Source organism: Lissotriton helveticus, chromosome 11, assembly GCF_964261635.1.
Source record: "Lissotriton helveticus chromosome 11, aLisHel1.1, whole genome shotgun sequence".
Classification (NCBI taxonomy): Eukaryota; Metazoa; Chordata; class Amphibia; order Caudata; family Salamandridae; genus Lissotriton; species Lissotriton helveticus.
In genome coordinates this window covers 929,041,497-929,055,837 of record NC_136072.1, presented here as the reverse complement: position 1 = coordinate 929,055,837, position 14,341 = coordinate 929,041,497, and the positions used below count along the sequence as shown (strand labels likewise).

The 14,341-nt window shown below is 47.0% G+C and overlaps 1 protein-coding gene across 1 annotated transcript in view; it reads left to right on the top strand.

Annotated features, from left to right (window-relative positions):
• The window catches only part of SF3A1 (splicing factor 3a subunit 1), a 145,606-nt gene that overhangs the window by 24,635 nt on the left and 106,630 nt on the right, over positions 1–14,341 (top strand). Inside the window, exons 2-4 of the mRNA XM_078667241.1 lie at positions 1,902–2,014; positions 2,120–2,321; positions 3,717–3,974. Coding sequence (XP_078523367.1) covers positions 1,902–2,014; positions 2,120–2,321; positions 3,717–3,974 — 573 coding nt within the window. The remainder of the gene's footprint in view (positions 1–1,901; positions 2,015–2,119; positions 2,322–3,716; positions 3,975–14,341) is intronic.

The following is a 14,341-nucleotide window of genomic DNA, read 5'->3' as shown; positions in this document are numbered from 1 at the left end:
ATCTTTAATTGGAATCTTTGTTTTTGATTTAAGTATCATGTGTTCCCACTATCATGGAAAAGTAGCCCAGATTCACGGAAAAATTTGAACATTTGGTGAAATTTGTGAAAAAGACCGCAAATAATCTTTCCTTTTATTATGACTGCCAGAAATAAGCTCACGTAACTGCACTTACTGTATTTATACTCAGCATTTCTGAATGGTAACTTTTCTCCCTTTATTCACATTTCTCCAGCTACAATTTGTAATTTCTGAGTCACGGTCTTAGCCATCAAGTATCCCTCTGCACACATTTCATGGCAATCATTCAGGGGTGTCCAGTCTCTCACATATTTCTCCTCAGACTGGTCTATCCAGCCAGGGTCTTAGTTACATGGTTCTGGTAGGAAGGTGGAGTGGAGCTTGGAGCCCCTTACCAGGGGACACCACAAACAAAGATAAGAAAGGCATGCTGTCCGATTTAGCCACATATTAACCTGTGTTAGAGGTAGCAGGCAGAGCTGTTTCACTGAACAATGGACTAGGAAATTGCAGTGGAAAGCCACTCAGAGTCCGAGGGGCTCTTCTCCTTCACACCCAACCGTCTAACCCACTACAAAAGATCCTTAAAATGTCCTGGAGGAGCCCGGCATTTCACATCTGCTCTCCGGGCTTTCCCCAGCTTGCCACCTTTGGTACCTCTTGAATGTTGGAAAACAGGATATATTCTAGTGTAGCTATAGCCAGATGTACCACACATGCTCCACACTCATCTGTGCACAGACATTAGACTTAACAGCATGGATGAGCAAATCCCATATGGATGGACAATGGACCTGGTTACAGGGGTCTGGCAGACCAATTCATGAAGATGAAAAAAAGACTAGGGGCATATTATACATACGGTGCATATTCCGTGATTGCAACGAGTGCGCCTTTTAAAACGTGCGCACAGCGAGATAAGGGAAAATGCACCGTATTAGGGTGGATGCACTGTCCCTAGGGCAGCTTCGAGCTCACGTTGCCCAGGTGCAGGGCACTCATGTGAAAAACAGAGCAGCTGCTTTGAAATCGCTCTGTATTATCACAGTGCCGGCGGGAACCAGCCTGCACTTTGAAGGGAGACCAGAGATTCCCTTGCAGGCATGTGCGGTGAGTGACTGCACCCGCCTTCAAGTGGATGTCTGGGGGGGGGGGTCGATGGGACCCCCTTTCCCTCCGCCAGAGGGCTGCAATTAAGGGGCGTACTGACTGTGCACCACCTTTTAGGTGGAGCACTGTCAGTACGCCTCCTGAGAGCTTCTTTGTCTCTGCGCCCACATCTGTTATATGGCGCGGTCACAGAGGCAAAGGGATTCCCTCATTTGCATGAGGCCCTGCCACCAATGAAAATGAGGGAATGCCCTCCTGAGGAAGCGCTGGCGCTGTATGTGCACCAGCGCTTTCAGTATTACAGAATGAGAGGCACACGCGTCTGCGGGCCCCTCTGTCGTACCAAAAAGTGCGCAAAGCAGGCTCAACCGCCCGTTGCGCCCCCGGGGCACTTCTATAATACAGCCCCAGGAAGTGATTCTTCCTAGCTGGGACTAGTTATATTAGGGCCTGCCTTGCCAGCAGAATCTTTACTATTGCCACCACTGCCAGTCCTCTAAATCCTGGCAAGCTGACTCTATCCATGCTTGTTAAAGAGGGTTCACATACGAACCCCAGAACTCTTCTGCAGGTTGCAATTGATCTCACAAAATGCCTGTAATGCCCACAGTTCACTTACTTGATTATTGTTTGTGCTGAGGTGGCGGTCAAATGACAGAGCTTGCTATGATTAACTGGACATGGGGTGTTAATTCTCCAGAGGTGATATAATGAACCTTTCTCCATCTTAACTCTGTTTTTTAATGTTCTCTTTTGTTTCGTGTGAACAGCCTGAAGAGGAACCAAAGGAAGAAGTGCCAGCTCCTAAACCCATTGTTGGAATTATTTATCCACCTCCTGAAGTAAGGAACATTGTTGACAAAACAGCCAGCTTTGTTGCCAGGTTGGTAGTAAGCAGTCATCATTCTGTGACCACCAATGTGTGCTATGTTCCAGTTTCTACTTTTTTGATATTGTAATATCGACCATCCCAATTCTTCTGTTCCAGAAACGGCCCAGAATTTGAAGCTCGAATCCGTCAGAATGAAATAAATAATCCCAAATTCAACTTCTTGAATCCAAATGACCCGTACCATGCCTACTACCGGCACAAAGTTAATGAGTTTAAGGAGGGCAAGGGTCAGGAGCCCTCCGCTGCCATCCCAAAGGTTATGCAGGCACAACAGTCAGCCCAGCAGCTACCCCAGAAGGTAAGGTCTAAATTTGAAGGATACATGCCACTTCATCGAATTGCATCTCGTGGGAATCCTGTAGATTTCAGGGCTGCACAGTTGTTTAAGAAGTCAAAACTAGGTCTGATTCTTCATATTGGGTCACCCATATAAAATCACAAAGTATTTTATTGTTGGGGTATGCGTATCGTTAACCCTTCCCATAGTAGCGGCGGGCTGTGTGGCTCTCCAATCCGTTCTAATACAGAGCTGGTTTTTGCTTCCTTAACACGTATTATAAAGAATTAGGTTAAGTTTATTGTCTCTTTGTATAGCAGAGCATTGGGCCATACAAATTGCTTTTCCCTCTTATAGCAAAGCGTTTGATTATATAGATTGTCAAATTCTTTCTATATAAATTGATTATGCATATTGCAGATTCCTCATCCAGCAGCGTAAAGCGTAACTACTTGGTGTCTGTTTGTGTCTATTCCAGACTGACATATAGGAAAATATTGAGATTTGTAGGTCATCAACCTCTTATAACACAGCCTTGAACGTTGCACAAATCTGTACATTTGGCTCTGTAGATGGTTGCCACTATTATAGATCATTGGGCTGTATCACTAAATTCTCTTCTACGAAGCATTAGACTTAGTATGTAGCTGAACCCATGTGTGGGTGAGATGACATTTCCTCTGTGTCACCTTTCTAGGTACTACCTGCTTTGTAGACAATTGATCCCTCATACAGCAATGTCTTGGGCCATGTAAATTGTGTATATTTTGTACATCTGGTAATTTAGTTTTGTGCAGTACCAAGCCCTCCTTTAGCAAAAAGAAATTGAATATGTATGTTTACTTTCCAAATAACTGACTAACCTATCCACCACTTAAAATGTTCTTGCATGTTTCACTAAACTAATTCAACACTAATCCTCTATGGGTCCCGAAGTAGCGTGCTACCCGCCGAAAAAGCGCTTTGCCGCCTCGTATGGGGTAGTAAGCGCTATATAAATGCAATTACAATACAATACCTGCAGGAAATAACGCAACAGTGTATGTCACTAGGTTGTGTAGTTTGTAGTTGAGCTTTGGAGATTACTGACTTCTGATGTAACGGAGGATTTGGTGTTTGAATTACCCTTGTAACTACTGTCTTAGAACATGCACATCTTCACTATGTACAGAGGTTGAGGTGGTTATGCAAACAGAAGGCCCATGAAACATTGTCAGGTTTTTCTTTCTCATCCGGTCTTTATTATCTTGGGTCTATTTCAGTTTTCTCTTCATTTAATAGCCTTGAATACTGTACAAGAGTACCCATTAATATTAGTGGATTTGTGTCACTTCTAAAGCTGACCCCTGGTGTTACGGTTTGGTTTAGCATTGCTGTGTGTGTTTTCAAACAATTTTGCTATGTCACTTATTATAGGTGCAGGCTCAAGTTATTCAGGAGACCATTGTTCCCAAAGAGCCACCTCCGGAATTTGAGTTTGTAGCAGATCCTCCCTCAATCTCTGCCTTTGACCTGGATGTGGTGAAGCTAACTGCACAATTTGTCGGTCGCAACGGACGTCAGTTCCTGACTCAACTGATGCAGAAAGAACAAAGAAATTTCCAATTTGACTTCCTTCGTCCACAGCACAGTCTTTTCAATTACTTTACCAAGCTTGTGGAGCAATATACCAAGGTAGGAGACAACATTTTGAAGTGCTCTCGATCATTCCAAACAGGGTTGGCAATCTTTGCCTGTTCTAAGTGAATATAGCACACCTTATTCCACTGCCTGGTCATCTATTCGTCCGGAGAAGTTATTTTAAAATTTTCTGTAATGTGGATATGATCAAAGATTATGTTTAAGGTTTTACATAAAATGATACAATAATAGTTTGACCAATTACCATGATCCAAGGATAAGGAAAGGTACATTTATTTAGCATTTTGTCGAAGTTGTGGCAGATTAAGAATGCAGGTCCGCAATAATTCAGTGTGAAAATGTAAATTAGGAAGTGCAAATGCACAAGTGATAGGTTACATTGGTGTAACCACCAGTATATGATAAGTATGATTACTGGACAGAGTGAATTCACAAGTTTAATGGGGTTTGGTGAGCAGTTTAAGGATGTTGGGATTTTGTAAACAAAGTTTACAAACTAGTAATGTGCTTCCACTCCCTATTCCCAGCTGACGGTCCCATTTAGAAAGGGGTTTATGGATTGCCTAATTATAGAATCTGTTGTGTGTCTTATTTGTAACTTAGTCTGTCTTTGCTGTCCCCTCCTAACCACTATATTTCCCCCCCCCCCACTTCATTCCTAGTTACAGGGAGCCCTTTAATGGAAGACAGTGGTTAGGCATGAGGGTATAAAAGTAACCCATCTCCCACTTCTGATAAACGGGTTGAAGTAATTCGAGAACCATCAAATTCAAAATGAATTTTACATTAGACAAACACTAAATATGCATTATGAATTCTGTGCTTAAAGACAGCCCATTGAAGTTACTTAAGTATCTTATTTGTGTCTTCCACTTGCCCTGCGCCGCATTGTCACTTTCATAGTGGATTTAATGAGGTGGGATAGGTCCACATCTATGTCTCTCAGAACAAGCATAATTGGGCTAAAATGGCAGATAGCATGCCAGCTTATGATTTTTGACAGTTTGCTTCATCATAGCAACATTGATGATGTGCACTTGAATTTGATGATACAATTGTAATATTAGCCTGAATGAGACCAATAAAAATGCATGGCCGCTCCAACAATATGCATAACCAGACCGGCAGTAAAAAATATTACCAATCATTCATGAGTACTTACTTCACTGTAGGGAGCTAGCTCTTTATGTGATATATCAATAATCTGATATACCATGTAAAGAATCCAGGGGTTCCCTTATAAGTGGACAGGGGCTTGCTCTAGCAATCCCATGGTGCTCTATTAGGGGTAGTGGGGCCGAGCAGCCTTGGGCTTAACCGAGTGGATTGTAAGACATCTGCAAATACACACAATGATCAATAAATGATTCACACAACTCAAGAAGGAGATCCACACCAATTTATAAAAATATCAAGTATCTTTGTATGTTTGGCATCAGAGAAAAATCGTTCAGGTAAGTACGTTTTTAAATATGAATTATTTTTTTGTTCAAAAAGTGGACACTGCAATTTTTGAGTTCTGCAATGTTATCCTATGGAAGGAAGAACAAGTTCTGCAAACCGGTACGGTACAGCGACTTAAAAAACCGATCTCCAGGATTTAAGGTGAGTGGTGGGCAAGGTCCAAGGCAGCACTAACAGTACACCACCTGCATCAACTGGGCGGCCGGGTGCAGGATGCAAAACAGCGTTGAGGGCCCAATGTTATTCCATGGAGATCGGTCTCTGCGAAAAAAGGCTGCAGGTTCTGGCTAGGAGGCCAGTCGAACTGAACCAACAGGGGGCTCAGGCCTCACGATGCTAGGGAACGTAGGGACACCTTTAGTCCACTTCGCCACAGCCCGGGGGCGATTGGTGCAGAGGTGTCCTTGGGTGTCCGGTTTTTCCTTACTGGAGCAGTCGCAGTAGGGGGAGCCTGCGTGCAGAGGCTTCAGGTGACGTTGGAGGGTCCAGGAGCCATGAAACCACGATAGACTTGGGCTTTGGAGGCCTGGGGGGCGGTGCCCTGATGACACAGTTGTCCTACTTTGACTCTGGCTTGGAGCGATGGATGCAGTAGTAGCTTCAGGTGTTGGGTTTTGGCGGTTCCGGAAGCCGCGGATTCCTTTATTTTGGAGTTTCTGCGAGAACAGTTCCGCTATCCCACAGTAGTTATTTGTTCTTTATCGAAGGAAGGAAGGCAGGCAGGCAGTCCTCCCAAAGTTCTGGAGTCAACAGCTGCAGAATGAGTCGACTTTGGTGCAGTTTTTGACGGGGGATGTATATAGGCTGGTGGGGCTGGTACTAGGTCTGCTGCTGCTTCTTCTCTCCTCCGCTTTTGCGGCTCTTCATGTCCTCTCTCTTCTTGGGTCATCAAGATCTGATTCTCTGGTGACATGGACTCAACCTAAATACTGAATTTAGGGGCTTTGGGGGAGTGTAGGGTAGTAGCCAATGGGGCTACTGACCCTTGAGATCACGTTGCCCCCCATATGACCACTTCCTGTGGGAAGTGGGCATAACCTTGTCCCAGAAATCCTAAGTATAATAATAATAATAATAAAACTGATGCTTATAAAGCGCGAACAGCTACCTCTCGATGAGGTGTCCCGGCGCTAACGAGTATTTCAGCATTAAGCAGGAGTCATGAAGAAATTATTAGGTTTTCTGCATAAAAAGCCAGGTTTCTAGGAGCTTCTTAAAGCTGGCTTCTGTCGTAGCAGATTGGATGGCAGAGGGCAAGGTGTTCCAGAGTTTCGCCGTGCCAGCAAAAAAGGACCTGCCCCCGAGTCTAGCTTTTCTAACTCGTGGGACAGTTAGCTTAAGCATAGAGTTAGATCGCAGCTGTCGCTCTTGATGGTAGCGGGGAAGTCTAAGTTTTAAATAGTTAGGACAGGTCCCTTTTAGTGCTCTGAACGCCAAGGTGAGCTCTCTGAATTTTATTCTGTTTGCCACTGGGAGCCAATGTAGTTCGTGCAGATGCGGAGAGACATGATGCCTAAAGGGGATATGTTTTATCAGTCTCGCAGCCGCATTCTGCACGATCTGCAGGCGTTGCACCAGATATTTGGGCAGACCAAGGTAGAGGCCGTTTGAGTGGTCTAGTCGGGATGTGACTGTCGCATGGACTACAATTTTGCGACACTCAACTGGTAGAAAAGACAGAAATTTTCTGAGGTTTCTGAGTTTGTGCAGGCATCCGGTGGTAACCTGCTGTATGTGAGGGGAGAAAGAGAGATTCTCATCCCACCTTACTCCCAAATTTTTTGCATGGTTTCCGGGTGATGGTGCTGGACCCATTTCAGGAGGCCACCACAGGTCGGGGGGAGGATGTATATTTTTTCCAAAAAATAGCACCTCCGTTTTGCTGGCATTCAATTTTAGTTTGTTTGCATTCATCCAGCTAGCCACATCTCGAAGACAGCCCCTAATTTTGCTAAAGGCTGCCTCCGACGTATCTACATAGGGGAAGACTAATTGCGTATCATCTGCATACGAAATTGCCCCCCCCATTTGGCAATCAGCGTAAAAAGTGGGGCCAAATAGACATTAAACAGCAGCGGGCTGAGTGCCGACCCCTGCGGGACACCACACCAGAGGCGTTTTGGCTTAGAGGAGAAGGCCCCCAGCGCCACTTTCTGGGACCGATCTGCGAGGTAAGAGTGGAGCCAGCTCAGTGCCTTGTCTTCCAGGCCTATGTCCTTCAGCCGCAACAGCAATCTGCCGTGATCCACCGTATCAAATGCAGCTGATAGATCCAGGAGCACCAGCATAGCTGATGCTCCTGAATCTAAGGACCACCTGATCGACTCGGCAACCTCAATGAGGGCCGTCTCGGTGCTAAAACCGTCCCTAAAACCTGACTGTGTTTCATGTAAGGCACATTTTTCTTCAATAAAGCTGTTCAGCTGACGTTGGATCAGCTTTTCGAGCATTTTTCCTGGGGCTGCTAGTAGGGAAATGGGTCGGAGATTGCTCAGGTCATCCGGTGCACCGTTGGTTTTTTTTTTTCAAAGGGAGGAGCGTGGCATGTTTCCAACAGTCAGGGTACGTTCCAGTTTCGATTGACGTATTCCATATATGTAGGAGTGGTACTACAATTGCGTCCGACATCATTTTCCAGAGCTTAGGTGGACAGGGGTAATCAGGGGCCCCTGATTTGCATTTTTTTATTTCTCTCAGTGCCTCAGCGAGGGTGATAGGATGGAATTGATTTAAAAAGGAGGCGGGTGGTTCAGTATTTCCCGAGTCAGTCATAACTGTAGGCTCGGGGTCCGTGAAGGTATCATAGACTTTTCTTATTTTTGTATCAAAGAAATCCGAGATATTTTCGCAGAGTCTTACCGATGGGATAATTTCCGTCTCGATAGCTCTTGGTTTAAAAAAAGATTGATCAATCTTAAAAACTTCTTTGCTTGATTGCTCCGCCTGCTGGATGGAGGTCGCAAAGAATAACTTTTTGGATTTTTTTATGGATCGGTGAAGACCATGAAGGGCTTTTTTATAGCAGGTTTTTGCTGATTCACAGTATTTTGCCCGCCAAAGGCGCCCCCGCTTTTTGCAATTGCTTTTTTCGGCCATCAGCTCGGGGGAGAACCAAGGTGCAGAAGGGGATTCTCTGCGAGACGTGGCAATTTTAGCAGGAGCGATGGATTCCATTGAACTGCCAATCCAGCAATTCAGCGACACTGCATCAGAGTTTACATCAGAAGTTAGAGGTGGGGGGTTCGCTGCAAGAGCAGGACATAGGGTGTCAGCTGATATGTTGTCCCACTTTCTCCGCACATAAGAGCGTTTCCCTATAATCTGACATTGGGAAGAGAATGAAATTGAAAAAGTAATTAGAAAGTGATCCGTCCATAACAATGGCATCGGAAGTTTAGCTCTAGTATCCAGTATGTTGGAGAAAATGAGGTCCAGCATGTGGCCTGCCCGGTGCGTAGGACCAGAGATGACTTGAGTTAGATTGGCGGCTTGCAGCGTTGTGATGGGGTGAATGGCCTGGGGGCAGTCGGGCTTATCGGCATGAATATTAAAATCACCAGCTACGATATAATGCGGGTGGGCTAGAGAACTTTGGACTATAAAGTCCATAAGTTCACACAAGGATACCATGGGACAATCCGGGGTTCTATAGATGATTAGACCTGTTAGAGACAGTTGGGGGGTAATTTGAAGGCAGAAGTGAAGCCCCTCTATCACAGAAAAGGTGGTAGGTGTAGAGGACGCCAATGTGTATTTATCTTTATAGATAATAGCCACTCCTCCGCCCCTTCTGTCCTCCTTTCTATTTGAGAAACTTATTTTAAAGCCCGGCGGGACAGCCAAAGAAATGGACGCCAAGTATGCCAGCACAAAGATGGCTATTACTAAAAAAAAATCATGTCCATCTCGGTGTAGCCCACCTTAGGGATAGTACTAGCCTGGAGGTAGTACACCTACCTGACTAACTAGCTTTCCAAATGCCAATGGTGTCTTGGACAAAGGGGTGTGGCATCCTCTCCTGCGAGAAGAGCCAGATTTGCGTTTCAGAGGCGGCAGCTCTTTGAAGCTTTCTGGCCTAGGAAGGCTAATCAGCAGCGCAGCCTATTGGAGGGAGTGTACAGCTTCTTCCTGGACAGGCTTTTGTTGTGGGCCTCCTGAGAGCAAAGGCTCTCACCCTAAGAGGTCAGCACTGTGTCGCGGGTGGGAGGCTGGTAGAAACCAGTCAGGGAACACAACAGAGGCTGGTAGGTTTTCAGGGGGCCCCTCTAAGGTGCCCTCTGGTTGCAGGTATTGGTATATCCATCACTGGAATCGGTGTGGGTTTATCAATACGAGATGGTTGATACCAAACATCTTGTATCTTCAGTTAAGCCATCATGTAGCTGGGGAACTCGTTTTTACCAGTGGCCAGCAGGTTTTAACCCCTTCGGTGCTAATGATGGCTCCCGGCTGTCATGAGTCACGGTGTGCGTGTGCTGATGACGGCTGGGAGCCGTCATGACCACGCCCGCGATCGGAATGTCCATCACCGGCGCAGAATTCCAGCTGCGGCCAAGGTGTTAAAAAGACTTCTCTGGTCACTTCCAATGGCAGTAATAGGGTTGAATAGCACATGGTTGTATCTGCTCATGCATATATGCCCTGACATGCAATATTCAACACCCTGCCTTAGGGCTGTCAGACCTGCTTTAGGGGTGACTTACAAATAATACATTCATTGTTTGGGGGACGCGGCATGTTGTGTTTTCACGTTTGTCTGCACCAAGACACACAGCCTTCAAAGACAGCCTTGCATGTGCTTGGTGAGGGGTGTGAGAAGTTGGCCTGATATATGATGTTCACTAGTTCTAGTGTTCACTTTGTATCAGTCCAAACAACCCTTATGGTGATTGGTTGTAAGTCAACCTTATAGACCAGCTATCCTAGTGGTAGCATGGACAAAAGCAGTCTTAGGCTAAACTCTTTGTGGCATGTGAAGCCAGCTGTTTTACCACAATATAACCCCTTGAATACCAGATGAAAGGACACCACACAGGTTGTTATGAAAATAAACAATATATTTATTAATAACAAACACCTCTGAACTCTTTATGAGGTCAGAGGGATAAGCACATGACAATCTCTTGGAAAAATACGACAAGTTGCACAAAATTACAATGGTGCCCTAGGGGCACGACAAACCATATACTAAGTAAGTGGAATGTGAGAGTCAATAGAAGAAATGAAGCTGTCCAGAGGCTGTAGGACCGCTGGGACTACGCTATCCTAACCTTAGGTAAGTAATAGGAGGCCCACGGGACGCGGGTGCAGAGTGAGAACTCACACGCGGGATGCGTAACAACGTCTATGGACAGTACAGTTCAAGAAAAAGGTGAGTACGGACAATCCTGACTAGTTAGGACTAAAACGACTGTGGAACTGGACACTAGGACAGTTAAACTACCCTTGAGCACCGAAACGCTCTCGTTACCTCACCCACGGGCTGCGGGTGCATAGGTGCCAAAGTGTGTCGGGTTCTCGCGTTGAAGTCTATGGAGCCTGAAAGAAAAGATGCTGCAGGCGACGAGGAGGAAGATGTCCGGTGCGATCCAAGGGTGGATCGGTGAAGAAGACGACCTGAAAGCAGAGGGGACAATGTTCACAGTCACTAGCCAGTGACTGGAGTGGAACCAGGAAGGAACCAGATGTCGTCGTCGCGATCAGGTGAAGAGTGGACGCTTGACTCTGCAGCCACTTGGACCAGAAGGTGTCTTCGACGACCAGGATGGAGGCACGAGCTGTCCCACGCAGGCTCTCGCTGTCGGCGGTGTTGGATCCGGAATCGGCGTCAACAGGCCTTGGCAAAGGCAACCCACGCGGTGAGTAGAAAAAGCGTCTGGTGCGGACTAGGGGAGTCCGGGGTGCCCCTCTTTTGGAAGGGAGCAAGGGCCAGTCTGGAGCAACCGGGCCAGTCTGGAGCAACCAGACCAGCAGCAAAGATTTCAAAGTTCGTCGTCTAGGAGGTCACTAGCCAGCCGGCAAGTGACCAGACAACGCGTCGAGCAGCAAACAAGCAGAAGGGCCCCACGCAGATCTCGTGGAGGCTGGAGGGCTGATCTTCGATGCAGGGGCGCTCGGGGCTTCTCAATCCCCAAAGCACTTGGTCGAGTGTACCTCGGGAGTCGTGCTGTAAGCGAACTGCAGGTTCGTTCAAGATGGCCGGTCCCACGTGTCTCGTCGCACCCACGGATCTCAGCTGTGCTGCAGATGTAGGTTGAGGTCGGAGAGGTCTGGGAATCCGGGTCTCGTCGGGCTCGGAAGTCTGGATCCTCAAGGGAAGACGACAAAGTGAAGCCGCTGGACGCTGATGGTGCCTGCAGTTGCAGGGTGGACACTCCTTGCCCACAAGGGAGATTCTTCAGTCTTCTCTGGAGCAGAACGTCGAAGTCCAGAGTTTCTTCTTGTAGAATTGTTCAGGATAATCTAATTTGGAATGGGACCAGCTCCTACCTTTATTCTCCTAAAGGGGGCTGCACTACTGACTAGGTCCCTCCCCTGGGTGGGACCAGGAAGGGGGGTGGTTACACCCCCTATCCTTTATCCGGTTTTCGCGCCAGAGCTGGGGCAGGGATGCCCCACCAACTGGTTTGAACCGGTGTATGCACAGGGCACCTTGTGTGCCCCATGCATGTCTCATTCCTTTCAGGCCTGTCCTACCCAATACACAAAATCCTGTCTGGGGTGGTGCTAGCACCTCCCAAGGCAGGAAACACTTTGTCCAAGCCTCCCTCGCTGGAAGGACTCCCAGCAGCAGGAGGTCAGACTTGTGTCTGTGGTGGCAGCATCCATTTTGTGATGCCAAGGCTCGAGTTAACTTTAACCGGGGTTCACAGTTACATACATGTCGTGTCCGTCTAGAAGGGTGGAATGCTACCTCCGTCGCCAGAATTGGCGAGGGGGTAGTATTCCAATTCGTATGACACCTTACTCGACATGTTTTGATAATGTTATACCAGAGTTAGCATTTAACCGCGAGGTTGATAACGCTATACCATATACTCTTAAGTGCATTATCATGGAACAGCTATTAGGACTTGGTTCCGCAAGCTGCAGATGGGCTCAGCTCATGCCAGAACACCATCTCACATAATTCCAAGCACTCTGCCTTCAGGATTGATAAGGCCTGCCACAGGAGTGACTGATAGGAGTATGTGTCCATTTTGGGGTTAGATATAGGTGACTATATCTACAGCAAAGGGTGATTACACCACCTTGCCCCAGCTGTCTTAGCAGCCAATTGTGTCAGTTTTGGATGGCCAGCCATGGGTGGCATAATACATGCTGCAGCCCCTGGTAGGCCCTGGGTACACCTATGCCCTGGGTACCTAAGGTACACTGTACAGGGACTGATAAGGTGACTCAGTATCCAATTAGATATGTACCTAGGGTACATGGAGTCCATTTTAACAGGGAGAGCAGGAAGCCTGGGGTCCTGAATAGCAGGATCCCAGGCCAACTAAGTCAAAAACCAGCAAAACACTAGGCATAAAGTTGGGGGTAACCATAGTCAGATATCCACCTTCCTACAAGGGGTCCCTTAGAGTGGCACAATTCGTGCTGCTGCCCTTGGGGACCTTCTTTAGTACCTCAGGCCCTAGATAGCATGGGCACCATTTACTAGAGACTTAAAGGCTGCTAAATGTTTTGCCAATTGGGAGGACCATTGTACAGTTTTGGACAAGAGCTCTGGCACTGGAGACCTGGTTAGCAGGAACCCAGTGCACTTCCAGTCGAAATCGCATCAGTTACCAGGTAAAAAGTGGGGGTGACCATGTCAAAAAGGGCTACTTCCCTACATTCACAGCATCTACAACATCGACTAACAAACATTGGCCAAGCCAATAAGTCTCACCTACAAGTTAGCCATTTTCTTTTAACCGTGTTGTTCAGCAGCACGGTTACTGTGCAGCATGGCTGAAAGAAGTAAAACAAAGTGCGTTGACATGACCAGTGCTAGCTGCATCATAGCACTTTTTTTTTTTAATTACTGGCGGGACAGGAGGCAACACAGAAAGGGAGGGCGTGTGGGGGCAAACCAAACAGCGTGTGGGGGGGGAAAAGCTCGGTGACACAACCAGTGCTAGCTATGTCGTAGCGTTTATTTTTGTTTTTTGCTTTAGCAGAAAGGTAACTAACAGGGAGGGTGAATCAGCTAGACAATTACGGACAAAGGAGGTGGAAGGGATTGTCACTGCCCCAGTGATTGGACAGTTCTGTCCTCATGCCATTCTGGCACTGTGCTGCAGGTGAGTGACTGTGCCTGTGCCTCATGATAAACAGTACCTTGCATGCTGCTCTGGTACTATGCTCCAAGGGAGAGGCATGGTACCTTGTCATTAGCTGTTCTGTTACTTTGTTGCAGGTGGGCCAAATGCCAGGGGCTGTGCAGTGCTGCTGCTCTGCTACTGTGGGCAGCAGTGCCATTACCGGCGATGTGGACTACCTGGCCTCTTGGTGCTGATCTGATACTATGCTGCAGGGAACAGTCCCGGGCGTTGTGTAATTGCTGATTTGCTGCTGCTGCTGCTGCTGATGTTGTGCTGTTGGGGGAAGGGCCAAGCCTGGTGATTGTGGTGTCCCTGCCCTGCTAATTTGTTGTGTTCTGTTAGGGGTCTATAGCAGTGCCACTCCGGATGCAAGTCTGATACTGTGCTGAGCTAGGCAACCGTGCCTTAACCTGTGGCTGACAAGTACCGAGCTTGGTGTTCAGGTCCTGTGCTACAGGTGGGCAAAAGTCGCTCCCGCAAGCAGGCACCCAGCTCTTGAAATGAAAGTGTTGAAGTGCTGGTACTCGTTATGTTTAAGTACCTGCTTGCTACAAAAAAATACTGGAACTCACCCATAAAAAGTATTGCGCATTTGCTGAGAAGTGCTTGTGCTCTACTATTGAAATTAAA